This window comes from Gadus macrocephalus, chromosome 11 (assembly GCF_031168955.1).
Source record: "Gadus macrocephalus chromosome 11, ASM3116895v1".
Taxonomy (NCBI): Eukaryota; Metazoa; Chordata; class Actinopteri; order Gadiformes; family Gadidae; genus Gadus; species Gadus macrocephalus.
In genome coordinates, this window is record NC_082392.1 from 14,218,404 (window position 1) to 14,235,387 (window position 16,984).

Below are 16,984 nucleotides of genomic sequence, written 5' to 3' on the forward strand. Positions count from 1 at the left end.
CAGACGGGACTCGAACCCACAATCCCTGGCTTAGGAGGCCAGTACCTTATTCATTAGGCCACTGGGGCACACATGTTATTACAACATGAGACTAGACCAAAGAAATTAACGACAAACCAAGCACGAGCAAGGTCTGAAATACATGAGAATAAGGTATAGGCATGCTCGTTCATTATTTTCAATCCACCCAGTCTCGCTACCAATCCCACGCTCAATCATCTTCATAACGGATGTTGTTTTAAATTGAGAGCTATGTATCACTAATATGTGAGTAGAACACTTCATATTATCTATTGAGGCTAGACTAAATGTGTAAATACAATTCATACCTATCGCCTCCAACATTGTCCTAACCCTCGATGGAATCAGGTATGTGCGCTACAATCAGCTCAGAGGTCGACACATCGGCAGTGCTCTCTATTTTAATGAGCTGCATTAGCGAGGTTTAAACACTTAGCGCTCCGTCTCTGGCGCTGCCGTGTCCCATTTGATCCAGCATCAGACAATGATGTTCATCATCATGAACACATATTTTATATTCTGCGGATACGCGGCACAATAACAAATGACAGAATGGTTTTGGAATCGCATTTTTCATCGATGATGACGTCTGGCCCGCTCTGAGCGCTTTTCTTCCAAGAAGTTCCTGAAAACACAGAGGTCATTTTTTCGCTAGTAAAATGAGATGTGGTATTCGTTCAGTGTGCCAGATCACCGCTCTCTTCTTCTTGGTAAGTGTGTGTGTGCGCACATGCCTGTGTATAAACACACATGTGTGAGGTAAGAGTGCCACAAGTGAGGTAAGAGCAGCGATTAACCGTGATCGATGATTAATTCAACTTGACTTACTGACTTACTGTGAGCAATTATGGCTATGTCTTTTCTCAAGCTGCACTTTCTCACACTCGCCATGAAACACACGGGGGTCCCAAAACATGTGCTCACCACACAGACGCACGCACACACACACATACACAAATACACACACACATGCCACGGACCAGCAGCCCACCCTCCACTCCACCTCAAACCACAAAGGGTTAAGCATCATCAATCTTCTTTAACAATGCTGTCAGGACGTTGTCAGCAGAGGCTGACGGAGGCACACAGATAATGGCGTGATGCTAATGATTGTGTATATGCGTGTTTGTGTACGCACAGTATTTGATTCAGGTTTAACTATGCGTGCACAACGTGTGATTCTTTGGAGAATGGGTGCATGTGTGCGTGTGTGTATACCTTCGATCCCTAATAAAAGCCAGTTCTCAAAGAGCTGACCTTTGGTTGCTTGTGAGTACCACTCTCTGGCTCTGCATGTGTGAATAAGTGTGCACATGCACATGTTTTATCACCGATATGTTTCACTTGGATCACTTGCATCCTTTGTGGCCTTTAATGAGGGCCTCTTTACTTTCTATAGCCTCATTTTCATAAAAAAGACACCAATGAGGCAAGATGCAATAAATATCAAATAAAAATGAATATTGATTATGAAATTGTGCAAGTTAACGTCACACAATAAAAAGGCTGTCACAGAATGCCTTTAGGGCCTCTTTTTGGGCACTGAACTCAATAATCACAGTTAACATGTCATTGGCATAAATAAACTATGGTTTATCTCTGCAATTTCAAAGTATTTAACTTTAATAAATAAAATAATAAAAAACATAATATACAGATAAATGTAATAAGATTGTGTGTGCATAGTAGGGCCAAGCCCTGGTGGATTGCTGACCCTGTGTGTGAGTAGTGGATGCGAGAGGGGTCCCTGTGTGTGAGTGATGGGTGCGGTGGGCCTACATGTGTGTGAGTGGTGTGTGCGGGGGGGGGGTACCTGCGCGGACTTGTGGGAGCGCCAGCTGTACTGGTGGCTGTGCAGGCTGGCCAGCAGCACGTTCTCGTCCGTGTCCACCTGGCCGAAGCGCAGCGTCTCGTGTGTGTCGTTGCAGATCACGTAGTGGCTGTAGAGCAGCTCCTCCGCCTCCACCCGGCCATTCTGATAGGGGGAGAGAGAGAGAGACAGAGAGAGGGGGAGGGAGGGAGGGAGGGGGAGAGAGAGAGGAGAGAGAGAGAGAGAGAGAGAGAGAGAGAGAGAGAGAGAGAGAGAGAGAGAGAGAGAGAGAGAGAGAGAGAGAGAAGGGGGAGAGAGAGAGAGAGTGAGAGAGAGAGAGAGAGAGTGAGAGAGAGAGTGAAGGGTGAGAGAGAGAGAGAGAGAGAGAGAGAGAAAGAGAGAGGAGGAGAGAGAGATACCGACAGACAGAGAGAAAGCAAGGGGTAAAGGCAGGTGAGGAAAAAGACAAGGAAGAGTTTGAGTAACACGATGGATGGATGGCTGGATGGATGGTTGGTTACACTCATACACAGTAAAAAGCCATGAGAGTGAGTGTGTGACATGCATGCTCGTGTGTGTTCATGGTGCCTGTGTGGCGCAGGCAGCGTGTGGGCCAGGCACCTAATGGGCGTCCAAAGCCATTCCCTGCCCGGCTGTCAGCCCAGGGGAGGGCACGGTGAGTGACATCATGGCTGGGACTAGCACAATCCCTACAGGCCAGGGAATCACATCACAGCCCTGACCGCTCCGATTGGGCAACGGGGCAAAATCGACCCCTTGGTCTCTCACACACACACACACACACACACACACACACACACACACACACACACACACACACACACACACACACACACACACACACACACACACACACACACACACACACAAATCCAAAAGTTCGAAACCAGCAGAAGGCCTCCCTCTAGAGCCGTCCTGACTTCTTCAAAGCAACTCCCTTTATTGTAACATCTCTTCCCTGAACTAAATGTTTCCTCTTGGAGATGTAAGTTAATTTCAAATAGCAACCCTGTTTGTACGTGACTGAGTGTGTGTTCGGGCTTTTGCGGGCGTGTGTGTGTGTGTGTGTGTGTGTGTGTGTGTGTGTGTGTGTGTGTGTGTGTGTGTGTGTGTGTGTGTGTGTGTGTGTGTGTGTGTGTGTGTGTGTGTGTGTGTGTGTGTGTGGGCGTATGTGTGTGTGTGTGTGTGTGTGTGTGGGCGTGCATGTGTGCGTGCATGAGCGCTTTTTAAGATAGAATACAACACATGAAAAAAGGCTGGGCTCCTAGGCCACATTCCTGCACGCGGGAGTCATCCATGTATTGCGGTTTGTGAGGACGAAACACAACATGGTGGACTCTGGCCCACCTACAGCCACGGGTCACGGAGATAGCGCTCATAACCCTATGGAAACACAGTGAAGTCATGAAGTGCACCAGGGATGGTGACTACTCATATGTAACCTTTGCATGCAAAAGCGGGAAGAGATGACCGCTCAAGTCTTGGAGGAACAAAGCCCCACTGGACTATCGAAGCACAGAGTGCACCGAAACAGTAACAGCAGAGAGGAAATGGGAAGAGTAAAGTAAGAGAGGGAGAGAGAGAGAGATATAATGAATGTGCATATCACTAAGGCCTCCTCTTAAGGCTCTCTTCTCCCCCCCGCCCTCACCAGCCCCGATGTCCCCGAATCCTCGATGTCTTCGAGACACACAAGAATGCGGTTCCATCGGCCTGTCCCGTGGAGCTATCCCGGGCTGTCTGAATCAAGAGGGTCCCGCTGTGTACGTTGCAGATGGCGGTGGGAGGTGAGAGGCTGACGGTTAAGGGAGACTGGCAGTAAAAGCTTCGGGTCGGTCTACCAGGCACGTAGCCACGTCTGGGCTTGTTGATGCTAGTGGAAACGGATGGGAAAGTTTACACCATAAAAAAAGGGGGCTTTAAATGATAGCGAGAGAGAGAGACAGAGACAGAGACAGAGAGCGAGAGAAAGAGAGACAGAGACAGCCAGACAGAGACAGAGAGAGGGGAGAGAGAGAGAGAGAGAGAGAGAGAGAGAGAGAGAGAGAGAACGAGAGCGCGACAGAGCCCAAGAATGGGAGATGAAGATAGGCATAGAGAGAGAGCCGGAGAGAGATTGAGAAAGAGAGAGGGAGATGCATTCTGCGGTGGGACAGCTGCGACTGCTTTCAAATCCATCCGCCGGTTTTATAGTGGAACACTATCTGGGCTCTGTATTTATGCCCCCCCATCCCCTTCCCAATGTGACACTGCGATTTACAAACTTCCTGCCGCCATCTTTGAGATGCCATCGCTAAGCTCTGTCTCTCTTTGATGGTATCGTCTGCCGACGCAGATTCATTAGGGCAACGTGATCCGGACTTCACAACGGCTTCCTCGCAGTAATCATAATCACTCCCGGGCTCTCTCTCTCTCTGGGCTGCTTTGAGCGCTAGGTTTTACAGACAGAAGATATACAGATAGCCGACGCAAACTCCTTGTTAAAAAGCACAAGATGACAGCCCGTGAGAGACACAGAGCCCCCCTTGCTGGAATCAAAGTATCTGTTTTCCCGTAATCTACCCCGATTACATTACCACGGTTCTTTCGCTGAGGTTTTTCAAAGATCAGAGGGGCCTGGAAGAAATGACAAGGTACACTAAGATGTCTTGGATTCACATTGCTAATATCTACCCCCCCCAGTGCCAGGGAGAGATGGGCATGAAACAGGACCCCATGTCCCCTGACTTACAAACGAGTCAACCGAGGAACCCGTAAAACGGATATTGTGAAGCAATAATCAGGTCCCAAACACCTATATCCATTTCTCGCCAACAGGGCCGTTAGCCGTGCGGACATCTGCCACCGGCGGCAACATGATCCCTGTATTTGCCGTCCCTTTTCCGGTTTGCCGAAAAAGAGGGGGTGTATGGTTCAAACGCTGTAAAAAAGAGTGAAATGGTGGAAGGAATTCCTGTTGTCTCGGGTGCACTTACCAGGGCCTCCGAGCGTTCTGTGAGAAAGTGGTGTGTGTAAATACTACTGGGCTTTCGTGTGGCTTTCCTCTAAAGCCACATCCCTGGGGGCTGGGTTGGGGGGTGGGGGTGGGGGGTGAGACTGACACTGAGGGTTGAGGGGGACCCAGAGTTGGTTACGGGGGGGGGGGGGGGGCGCTTGGGACCTGAGGTTAGGAGGGTCGGGGCGGGGGGGAGGGATGTTGAGGTTGAGGTTGGGGCTGCTTTCCGGGGGCTGGAGTTGCAAGGAGGGTTAAGGAACAGATTAGGGTTTTTTCCCACATTTTCTTTCCCCAGGTATGAAATTATTCAATCAAATTATTATGACATTATTCCATGTTCCATATGCCATTTATTCCTTCTATAACCCTGCGTGATATGTTGTGCAGTTTCTTCATCTGGGTATAATTTGGGGAGAAAGAAAAACACCAGTGTGTGTGGGTGGCAGAACTGAAACTCTGATGCTGAATTGGAACAAGTCATTTTATAACGAACCTGGGTTCAAATTGGCATCAGGAGTGATACTTATATTTAAGGTAAGAAATTGTTGAGGACGAGACAGCAGATGCATCCAACCATAGATGTCAGATACACGTGAAACTGTGCGGACCACCAGAGAGTTGGCGATGCTCTGCTCCAACATGAACTGACGGGCAGATATCTGTGACCAACACTAATGTTAGCACCTCCTCTTCCACCCAACACAACCGCTTCTCTCAGTATCCATCTTAGTGACCGACCCTGGCACCCTTCCAGACCCTCCTGGTTGTGGGTTGTGTGGTATGACCGGGATGGCGGTGTCGGTGGGAGGACTGGAAACGTGTAGTGGTTGAGAGAGGTCTTCTCCTCACTTTTACCCAGAGAGCCCAGTGCGGTTCACCGCGGTTCACTGCTTCCCTGCGTGCACCACATCACAACCGGCCCTGCCCCGCTCGCCTTGACACCAGGAAACACGAAAATCACGGCAACAATTAGAACCTTGAGGACACATTCTTGTCCTGCGAGAGAGGAACCGAGCGTGTTTGTGTTTCCAACTGCCCCGATTAACCTTCTTTTTTTTCAGTCCAGATCCTCCTAGGCCTGGTGTCTTACCCCGACGATCTCTGCCATGTGTACGTTTCTGTGTGTTTTAGTACGTGTGTGTGTGTGTGTGTGCTTGTATGAGTGTGTGTGTGTATATTATGGTCTCCTTCAGTATGATACTTTACAGATGAGCTTCCCTCCATGATGGTGAAACACCCCACCTTCCGGGGAAGGTCTGCGTTTAATCGTAACCTTTACAATCCTTCGTTGCAGTCGCACCCTTTCAAATCCCTCCCCCCCAGCCCCCACCCTTCTTTTTTATATAAAGTTGACTTAAGCCCCGCACAGAAGATTGGGGTGGGGTGGGGTGCAGAATACCGGAATGTTCCATGGGCACCGCGCTCAACTTCCTCTGAAGCGGGCCAAATGGGAAATTACAGAGCCTCTGCTTACGTATCCACATTTTTTTTTGTTGAATTTCTTTACTTGACCTCTCCCTCCACCCCGTTAGGATGGAGCTATTGTAGCCACATGCGGCTCATTCCACTTATAATTATAGTATGTGTGCCCCCTCTTGTTCTGCAGAGTGGTGGAGGCTGGAGGTGGTTAGGACGTTCCTCACCAGTAACAAGGCGGTTGCTGCTGCAGCTGCTGTTTGGGCCAACTCACGGCGATCCAACGGGCACACTCACTTTATACGCTGCTTTCTGTTTTTTCTCAACATCAAGCACAAGGCAATAAATGTATTGCCAAGCGGGGGAAACAAGGTTGTGCTGGTGATTGTACCAGAGCAGTTTCCATGTGTGTCAGTGGAGAATATCTGCATCTGCAAACTGTCTGCAGTGTGTGTGTGTGTGTGTGTGTGTGTGTGTGTGTGTGTGTGTGTGTGTGTGTGTGTGTGTGTGTGTGTGTGTGTGTGTGTGTGTGTGTGTGTGTGTGTGTGTGCCTGTGTCTTGTCCACGATGAGTAGACAGAAAAGGGCAGCGAGAGATGCGTCATTGGTGAAAGGCGACGGCGAAGACCAAAGCGACTAAGTGATCACTCCATCAGCATCAGGAGAGAGACTCAACGCCACGGCACGAAAAGTCATGCTCGGCATTCTGGGTACTGACCGCCATGGATACCGCCGCCACAGTGGTCCAAAACACCCAAGTTGAATACTCAGCCCTTTCACTGCAGCACCACCACCATCAACCCACTCCCATGTCCTCTTTATGGTCCATTTACCCAGCCCAAATAGGGGGAACTTTCTCTGTGCGCTGAATGAGGCAATGCGGGGATGGGTCAAGCAGAACCCATCAACAGAAACGCTCTGTTACGTTGACTCAGAAGAGTCGGCAATGCCACTAAAAAGGAAAACAATCGTATTAAGTGTTCGGCCAATACAATCATTTTGCCATCAGTGACTCCCTGGTCTTCCAAGGCACCTCATCTCACTGCATTTCCCAACGGGGAAGAAGCTCACGGCGCACACACACGCACACACACACACACACACACACACACACACACACACACACACAAACACTGGGATTTCTTATTCTCATCCAGCACGCTTTGTGTGTCCTTATGGGACTGTGGTTGTGTGTGTTGAGATATACATGTCTGTGTGGTGGTTGGAAGCAAGGTTAAGTGCCTTTGTTCTCCAGGGGCTAATATAAGAGTCAGCAGCATCACAGCCGAGCTGAAAGGAGCCGTCATGGGGGGAAAGCAAGACATGGAGCGCGTTGTGTGTGACTTTGCGCGAGTGTGTGACTGTGCATGTATGTGGTTAGGAGTGCGCGTGTTTCATGTGTACTTCATGTGTGTGTGTGTCTACGTACCTGTGCGTGCTGTGTGTGTGTGTGTGTGTGTGTGTGTGTGCATGAGTGTGCGCATCTAGCGGTTGGTAGAATGAGGCCAGACGAGGCCTTGGCAGGTGTCACCACTCTAGTTTTACCGTGTTTTTACGGGCAACACCTCACACACCAACATCCTGGCTACCAGCAGCGGTGGTGAGAACCAGAACCTGAGCAGCGCTGGGTGCGCCACGGTGTTAGCAGCTGGTCTAGAGAGCGTCTCCTGGGGCTGTCAATGTGCGTCTCCCTAGGAACAGCTTCCAAAGATGTGCTGTGTGCCTGATTGAACAAATGTTTTCCCCATTCTTTAATTATTATGATTTGTTTTAAAGAGGGGATGTTTCAACCCTCAGATGACGCTTGCCCATGTTCCCCACAAGCGATGACGCCGGCAGTTGGGTTAATGTTCTTACCAGAGGAAATGTTCAAAGTTACCGTCTCTGGGTTATTGTTTCATTGGGTCGGAGGCGCGCTGTACCTGTTGCCAGCTCTGCAGGGCGGTGTCCAGGGTGTGGATGCCGTACTGGCTGACGGTGAGCAACACGGGCTCCACAAACATGCTGCCGTCCAGGACGCTGCTCTGGGGGGAACGGGTGACCGAGGCCTGGCCCTGGAGCCCACAAAAAGTTGGGGAAAGACATTAAGATTGGGATCCAACTCTGGATCAAAATCTGATGACATTACTTTCTGACACACTGTTCTTCACAGCCTTAAATGCTTTAGAGGAAAAACATAAAGCAAAGGAACAAACGATGGAATAACGATTCATAAGAGTGTCTTTCACATCAGAAGTTGACAATCAAGAGACTCTTTACCTGCTTTGTTGTATACAGGGGAAGGGGTTAACCTTAACCTTAACGTTCTAGGAACATCCTTCCTGTACAGACATTGATATATTCTTTCTCTTTCTTCTGACAAATATACTGAATGTAAGTCCCTTTTGATAAAAGCGTCTGCTAAATGCCTTAGATGTAACTGTAAATGTACCTGGAGTGCGAAGGGCTGCAGGATCTGGAGGTAGGTCAGGTTGCGGTACTCGAGCAGTCGGCAGTCCAGGCGGGTGGAGAAGCTGAACTCCTGGCTGAGGCGGGCACCGCTGTTCCACTGCCGCAGGTAGAGCCGGGGCTCGCTGGCACCCACCACCATGAACTCCTGCTCCTGGGGCAACTTCCTGTCCGGCAGGAAGGGCCGCAGGCGCCGGCATGGAGCTGGAGACGTGGAATCTTTGTGAGACGCTTGTACGAACTCATAATGATCTCCTAATCATCATCTAGCAATATAATACACATTTAATTTACAAAAGGATGTCCTGGTGGTATTTAGCGACGTCTAAGCTTCCAAACGAGTACGACTTTCTGTTAGGGATTTGTTTTGAGTGGGATCGATTCAGCATGGAACAAGGAGGTACATTTGGCTTGGAGGTTGGGGGTGAGGGGAGAATTGTTTAATGTAATTCTACTGGGAAGAGATCCGGGGCTCCTTTACCTGTGCCCAGCTGCTCCAGGTGGTGGCAGAGGTGCACCTCCATGTGGGCCAGTTCCATGGAGACTCCCAGGGAGTGGACGAACCAGGGGGCGAAGCACGAGTCCACACGGGTGCAGGCTGCCAGCGCCTTGGGAGACACCAGCTGGTCACAGGGCAGCTGGGAGCCAGACTCACTGTCTGAACTGGAGCGAGAGCGAGTAAGTTTAATTGTGGGAGATTGAGAGAAAGAGAGAGAGAGGGATGGAGGGGGAGGAAGGGAGTGAGGGAGAGAGCAGGACAGAGGCAGAGAGAGGGATGGATGGAGAGGGGAGAGAGAGGCAGGAAACAAACAAACGTGATGAGTTTGTGATTCCTGTCTATGGAAGTAAAACAATATACAAACATCAAAGCACTATGATGCAGGTAACAGAGAAAAAAAGAAAAGAATAATAAGCGGCATCAGTTTCCATGACTAATGATAATGCGAGAAAGAGAAACATTGGTCATGTGGACAATATAATAAATTATTCATCCTCCATCCCCTCCTGGCTTGTTTTCAGGTCTCAAGGCTGCGATAGTCTGATTCCCATTATCGGTAATTTCCGCCGGTCTAACGTTCAGTGATTTAAACATCATAATCTCAAAAAGCAAAATGGAACACCATAAGTACTCCACAGCGAGGAACAGTGTTTGGAATATTAATAGAGGGAAGAGACAGAGCCGACCATGGGCTGATCCAGCGCAGCGGTACCTTGGGGCGCCCCCCCCCCCCTCAGCGGACATTAATAGCATGTCACGGTTGATGACGGCCGATGGGAGGTAATTGAAGTGAATGACCATTTGCTCAGTAATTTGCTGCTACCATGATCCACCAATAAAAACAGAACTACAGAAGGGAACGCTCGGCAATGGGAATGAGAGAGAGAGTGGAGTAGAAGAAGCAATGAAATTACATATATATTTATATATAAAAATAAAATGGACATAAACGCTGTTGGTGCACTGGAGCACGTCTAGAAAAGATAAGCATCATACATTTTTCAGGACTTCCAGTCGCCAGCGCAGCCAAGTTGTTTTTCCCGCTGGAAAGCGAAGCAAGGTAGATGAAACGAGCGAGCACGGAAAAGGGGAACCAAGTTTGATGAAAAAGGACCAATAATTTAAACATAAAGGAAATGTAGCGTTTGGAGTATGATTATAATGAAACGCAGATGTATATTTAACTTTACAGTGGATCTGGTGCCAGTTTTTTTTTTTTTTGGGTGGAGGGGGTGGGGGTTAGGGGGGTTCTCCCTGTTTCTATCTCTACGTGTTTTGTTATTCCTCCCATTCTGTTCCTCTCTTCTCGGAGAACTCTAAGACACACAGAATGTAGAATTTGGCCGCTCACTTCCAACCAAAGACCCCCCGAACGCCAGGAGGAGGGGAGGAGGGAGAGTGAAAGAGAGAGAACAGGAGAAAGACAGAGACAGAGAGAAAGAGAGAGAGAGAGAGAGAGAGAGAGAGAGAGAGAGAGAGAGAGAGAGAGAGAGAGAGAGAGAGAGAGAGAGAGAGAGAAAGCTCAGGTACCCAGTGACTGGCAAGTAAAGTAACATGTGATATAGATTGAAAAGATAAACGGCGGGGTTTGCTGATTTGTTTCCGTGCATGCTGGGCTTTATTCCCGCCTGACCTGTCCCAACCCAGTCCACCCACCCACCCAGAACCAGGGCCGGGCCTAGGAACGTACAAGCCACCCCACCCCGGCCAACAAAGGCAGCCAGGGGGGTGGACGAGCCAGCTAGAACTCTGCTGGCTTCTCGTGTGCGCCTCCCCCCCTCACCCCCATCCCTCCATTAGATAGACTCAAGGTAAGCAGGAAGGACTCCGGATGGGCCCTGACAGCCACTCGGTGTGCTGGGAAATCTCATTAGGCCGATCTGAACGCCTTCCAAGCCCGCTCCCTGCTCCTGCACGCCAGATGTTGAGGGCCAGCAAAACACTGCTGGTGATTCTCTCTCTCTCTCTCTCTCTCTCTCTCTCTCTCTCTCTCTCTCTCTCTCTCTCTCTCTCTCTCTCTCTCTCTCTCTCTCTCTCTCTCTCTCTCTCTCTCTCTCTCTCTCTCTGATATGTGAGTCAGTGTACTGTAGTATGTTGATATGTCCATGTATACACTACAGATTGTATGAAGGTATACACCTGATAGGACAGGAACTGATGAATGGGCCGATCTCACTGTCGTGTTTCACTTAAGGTCTGCTCGTGCACACGCACAAACATGTGCACTGGCGCGCTCGCACAAGCACACACACACACACAGGACTGCCCTCTCTCACCTGTGCTCGTCTCCTCCAGGGTCTCCAGTGTTGCTGAGCACGATCCTCCAGAGGTCCGAGGCCACCAGCTCCTTCTGCTGGTGTCGAAGGCTGAGGCTAGGCAGCTGCAACTGACAGGAGCTGCTCTCTGATAAGCTGAACTCCCGGTAAGGGACGAAGGCCTCCTGGAGCTCATCCCAGTACTCCAGGCTGCAGGGCACCTGCGGGTAAGCAAGGCAGTGAAGGCAAAGGTTTAGACAAGCTAGTGAGGAGACTTCTGGAACAATGACTAGAGTGAACGCAAGGACGTAAGCAGAACATAGGTGACTGCCGTGAATCTATGAGGCCCTGATATTGTTGGTGCTGACTTGGTTTGAGTGAAAAGATTTCTCTCAAATCGATTGCTAAATCAGGGGTAACTGAAGTGTCTGCTAGTGATTAAAGGCTTTGACTGTTCAAAGCACTCTGTTATTGAGTCTGTTGCTCACAGAAAGAACAGTTTATTACTAGGTTTATGTCATGATCATAAACAATGGCCAGCACAACAAGTTCTTTTATTTAAATCACAAAAACAGTTCTCACCAGGAATAACAACGATAAAATAAACCATGACAGTTCAAAATGACGACAAGATAAGAGCACACTTTATTGATCCCAGGTGGGAAACGCTTGAAATAAATACAACTTTGACAGTGAAATAAACCTCGACGGTTGCAGTTGCGAACCAGCGGGCCCAGAGGTGCAGCGCAGTCACGTACAGCCAGCGAGGCGTGAGCGCGGGTGTACTGTAAACGAACACCAGGCCTGCACCGGCGCGGTGCAGGGTGGCCATTAACATTAAAGTCCTGGAGCTCCTTTTCACGCTGAATAACGATCGGGTGGCGGGAGTCTTGTTCTCACATTAGGGGCTGTGTGCTTAGGTGTCTCGCACCCGGCTCGTAGCGGACGGCTACCACGATGAACGCTGTCCAGTCAGCCCGTGTGAACCAGACCCAGACTCTAGGATTTCCCCGGCCACCTGGGGCCCCGAGCCGTTGACTGATCAGTAGTGGCAGGAGAGCCTCGGCTCACCTCAAATGCATGTGGCTGATCGGCACATGTTCCTGTGTGTGCATGTGTGGATGTGTACGTTTGTGTGAGTGTGTGTGTGTGTGTGTGCGTGTGTGTGCACGTTTGTGTGCGTCTGTGCCTTTGATTGCACATGCACTAGTGCATATGTCCAAGCACAACCAAGGACATATCAGCAATCTGCTGCAGGTATGGGAGCTTCCTGGACACGGGCCAGGCTCATTGAATTGTCAGCAAGGCCACTGACGCACCAGTGTGTGCATGTGTGTGTGTGTGTGTGTGTGTGTGTGTGCCCGTGTGCTTTTACGTGATTTTTAGCTGTGCAGCTGTGTCAATCTATACGTCTGGCTGCAGTCGCGTTCCGAATTGTGCAAATACGCACTTGCGTGTGTATCTGTGTGTGTGTGTGTATTTCCTCTTAGTAAGCTGCAGATGAGGTAAGCCTCACTTACATCATGTGCTCAAAATGCCACACAGGTTTTCCTGGACTCTCCTTCATCTAATTGTACCTGACAGAGTTGTGCACCCGCCGCCCTGCCACGCAGCCACCGGGGCGGAAACTCCACCGCTTCCAGGAAATTGTGTTACTAAAAAGCTGCGCTGATTTTTACCCCCACCAAAAAAAAAACTCTCATGTATTTTTTTTTCGAACCCAGACCCCCATCCACCTGTGATATTCTATACACATGACGGCATGCGGCCATGAATGTGTAAGGTACAGAACATGGCACTGGCGGACACATTTGCATGGCTGCGTGTGCGTCATGGAGCCTTCGGGCCCTGAGAGAGATGGGAAGGATAAGGAGCTTATGGAGGACTAGGGGAGCGTAGAGCAGAGATGAAAGGCAACCGGTGGTAACTCATATGTAGGCTGCGTTAAGGGAGATGGGCGGGGAAGCACCTGTGTTTATTCCACAGTTATGATGGGTGTGTGTGTGTGTGTGTGTGTGTGGTGTGTGTGTGTGTGTGTGTGTGCGTGGCTTTTGACATTGCACAAGGGGCGTATCTGAGTGTGTGTGCGTTGTTGTATACAGGGAATGGGTTAACCTAGTGATTGTTAGTGCTTTTCACTTGGTTCTATGAGCATCCTTATCGTACCGACAGCGATATATTGTTTGACCTTCTTATGACAAATGTACTTATTGTAAGTTGCTTTGGAAAAGGTCTGCTAAATGGCCTAAATTAAAATGTGTTTGTGTGTGGGAGTTTCCGTGTGTCAATGAACTAAGAACTAATGTCTGCACTGTCTGGGCACAGTATTATTGCTGTCTTGACGGTATTTGATTCTACCGTCTGAGTTCCGTGTGTGTAGCTCTTTGAATAAACACACGACTACACGCGACTACACAACAGGAACAAACAGTCGGTAGACTGGCTTCATGGCTCCAAGATGTGTTGTACTTTAAAAAGCGCTAAATTAAAAAGAAATTCAATAAATAGCAAGCCGCTGTTTATCCTCGTTCATCCAAGTTTGTACGCTGCACCAAATGTCTGGACATTTCAGTCAGGGATGATTCAATGGGCTCAAATATTTGAATTGTATTTACAAATAAAATATTCATATCCCCAGACTTCTGGCGGCGGTGAGTTAAACACCAGCCTGTCATCTCTGCCGGTCCCTGTTCAGCCTCACCGCGGTTGAGCCGCTACACCGCTTCGCTCCACAGAGCCTCTGATCGACACTATTATTTGCTCCGATGGCTTCCACCAATCAGAAAGCTCCAAACAGTTTAAAGTGGGGATATGCTTTTCCGTGCCGAGACCCAGATTATTATTTAAAATTGATATTGAAACAGGCCTTGCTCAGAGGTCCAATTCAGAAATGACCCTGCAACCAGAGATCCCCGACCGGGCCGGTGCCGACGCCGGAGCCACTGACGTACGCGCCCTCGCCTGCCATGAACTTTTATTACCCGTATCAACACTGCCATTAGGTCCTCTGTTATTTCACCCATGCCTGCGTGTCAGAACATTCCAGCACTCGCTCCCCCTTTTATCGGCCAGCGGACAAATTGAATTGACATCGGCCTGAGCAAATGTTTACACAGGAGTTGTAATGAAAGTCGTGCTGAAAACGCAGGCCGGGGTCTGCACTGTCTCAGGTGGGTCGGTCCGCAACTTATTATTAATAACTGTGGAAAATCAGGAATCGGACCTGGGCTGAGAGTTTGCCGCCCCGATGTATGTGAAAGAAAACGAAACAAAACATAAAAATAAAGCGTGCGGAGGGGGAGTGCAGTCTTGGTGGATGAGGTGTAGGAGCCCCGGAGCCCAGATGAATTAGCCACACGGACGTTCGTGTGTTGTTGCAGTACATTAGCTGTGACTAATACAGCCCTGCTCCAGCGCTCGTCCCACTAAAATAACAGTTGTCTTGGCCAAAGCACTCCCCCCTCCGCTGCTCTTTTCCCATCTTCTCTGCTCCCAAATGACAGAGAGCCCTCACACTGAGACAGCTATACGTTTTAGCATCAACAAATCCCCCAAATTAAACTACTTTGGTGAGAACGAGAATTAATCTGCACCGATATGGAGGATTGTGTTGAGGATTGAGCAACAAGGCATCTGGGAAAATTGACTGTTTAGCGCTTGTATTAATAACATGACTGCTGCTAAATGCGTCTGGTGCTGGGTTCTGATTGGTTCACATGAGGCCACAGAGGTCGTTGGGACGGCCAATCCTGGGCGAGCAGAGCGCTGAGGGCCTCGTTCACATCTACTGGCTGTAGTGGACCTAGACTACCAGCAGGGGGTATGTGATGGGAAATGTGTGTGTGTGTGTGTGTGTGTGTGTGTGTGTGTGTGTGTGTGTGTGTGTGTGTGTGTATATGTGTGTGCATGTGTGTGTGTGCGTGCGTGCTTGCGGGCGTGTGTGTTGTTGAGAGGCAGCTAAGCAGTCAGCCCGCCTGATTTTCGGTGTCATTTCAAAGCTGCATGTGCGAGTACAGATCAGCTTCATGTATTTCTATGCAATAAAAATAACACATGTGGGTGTCTGAGAGTGTAATGTGTGTGCGTGTGAATAGGAATGGCCCCGTGTTCACAAGAGCATCCAGGCAGAGTCCCTCCTCTCCAATATATCTCCTTCTCCCCTTCTCTAGGGGGCGCCGATGAATCATGACTCCTGAGCTTACTCCCCTCGTTCTCAGGCTTTGGAGCAGAGAGGAGGAGAGAGGAGGGGAGAGGGGGGGAGAGAGAGAGATAGGGGGGGGGGGAGGGAGGGAGGGGTGATGGAGAGGCAGCGAGCGAGGCAAGGGAGATAGAGAGAGCGAGAGAGCAGAGTGAGAGCGCACGAGAGAGAGAGTGAGGGGAGTGGAGATCGATGGAAATAAAGGAGCAGAGACGACACCTGCTGATGATTCAGAGGAGCGATGGACCACACAGCGCTGGGAAGGTGCTATGAGTGAGTCACACCCCCCCGAGCCCACTCAACAGTTTAGGGGCTCCTTCCAGGTGGGAAACCTTGCTTCCTTCCCCCCTACCCCTTACAAAAACCCCATCCCACCTGACCATAATGCACCCCCGACACACACACACACACACACGCAGTCACACACACACATAAACTGGAACCTGTCACAAAACCGCAACTGTTTAGACTCAGGGAAACTTGATTTGGTATAAAAAAAATAAGAAAGAAGTTGAACATGATCTGCTCTGGGGACAGGGAAGTGGTGAGGAGCCCAGAGAGGACGAGACCTCATACCCTCCTGAACAATCCTCCCAGGAGGAGCAGGGCAGGGAGGGGGAGTGTTGGAGAGGGGAGGGAGGAGGAGACCTCATTCTCGGTTGAAAAATGTTCAGGAGGAGCAGGGGAGGGAGGAGGCGATAGGAGGAGACCTCATATCCTCCTGAACAATGTTCTGGAGGGGCGAGAGGACAAGCCCTGATAGCCTCCTGAACAATGTTCTGGAGGAGCAGGGGGGAGAGGAGGAGTCCTCATACCCTCCTGAACAATGTTCTGGGGGAGAGAGGAGGAGATAGGAGGAGACCTCATACCCTCCTGAACAATGTTGTGGAAGGAACAGAGGAGACCTAATATCCTCCTGAACAATGTTCTGAAGGAGCAGGGGAGAGAGGAGGAGAGGGTAGGAGACCTCATGCCCTCCTGAACAATGTTCCGGAGGAGCAGGAGAGAGGGGGGGAGTAGGAGGAGGAGACCTCATAGCCTCTTAAACAATGTGCTGGAGAAGCAGGGGAGAAGGGAGAAGCAGGAGAGGGAGGAGGAGAGAGGAGGAGACCTCATGCCCTCCATAGGAAGAGAGTGGAGATGAGAGGATCAAGAAGACAGTGGGAAAGGAGAAGCGAGGAGAGGGGAGGAGTGGCGGAGTGGAGCGAAGGAGAGAGGATGAGGGGATAGGGGAGGAGGGGAGAAGGCGAGAGGAGGGAGGAAGAAGGAGAGGAGGAGAACAGTGGCTGCATGGAAGAAGGAGAGGAGGAGGTGAGTGGCTG

At 49.9% G+C, this 16,984-nt stretch overlaps 1 protein-coding gene across 5 annotated transcripts in view; it reads right to left on the reverse strand.

Annotated features, from left to right (window-relative positions):
* The window catches only part of LOC132468221 (intermembrane lipid transfer protein VPS13B-like), a 325,476-nt gene that overhangs the window by 53,631 nt on the left and 254,861 nt on the right, over positions 1-16,984 (reverse strand). For all 5 annotated transcript variants that reach the window (XM_060065938.1, XM_060065939.1, XM_060065937.1 and 2 more), the window contains exons 42-46: positions 11,486-11,685; positions 9,192-9,373; positions 8,694-8,914; positions 8,185-8,316; positions 1,835-1,996 (exon numbers count right to left, since the gene is read on the reverse strand). In XM_060065938.1, coding sequence (XP_059921921.1) covers positions 1,835-1,996; positions 8,185-8,316; positions 8,694-8,914; positions 9,192-9,373; positions 11,486-11,685 — 897 coding nt within the window. The remainder of the gene's footprint in view (positions 1-1,834; positions 1,997-8,184; positions 8,317-8,693; positions 8,915-9,191; positions 9,374-11,485; positions 11,686-16,984) is intronic.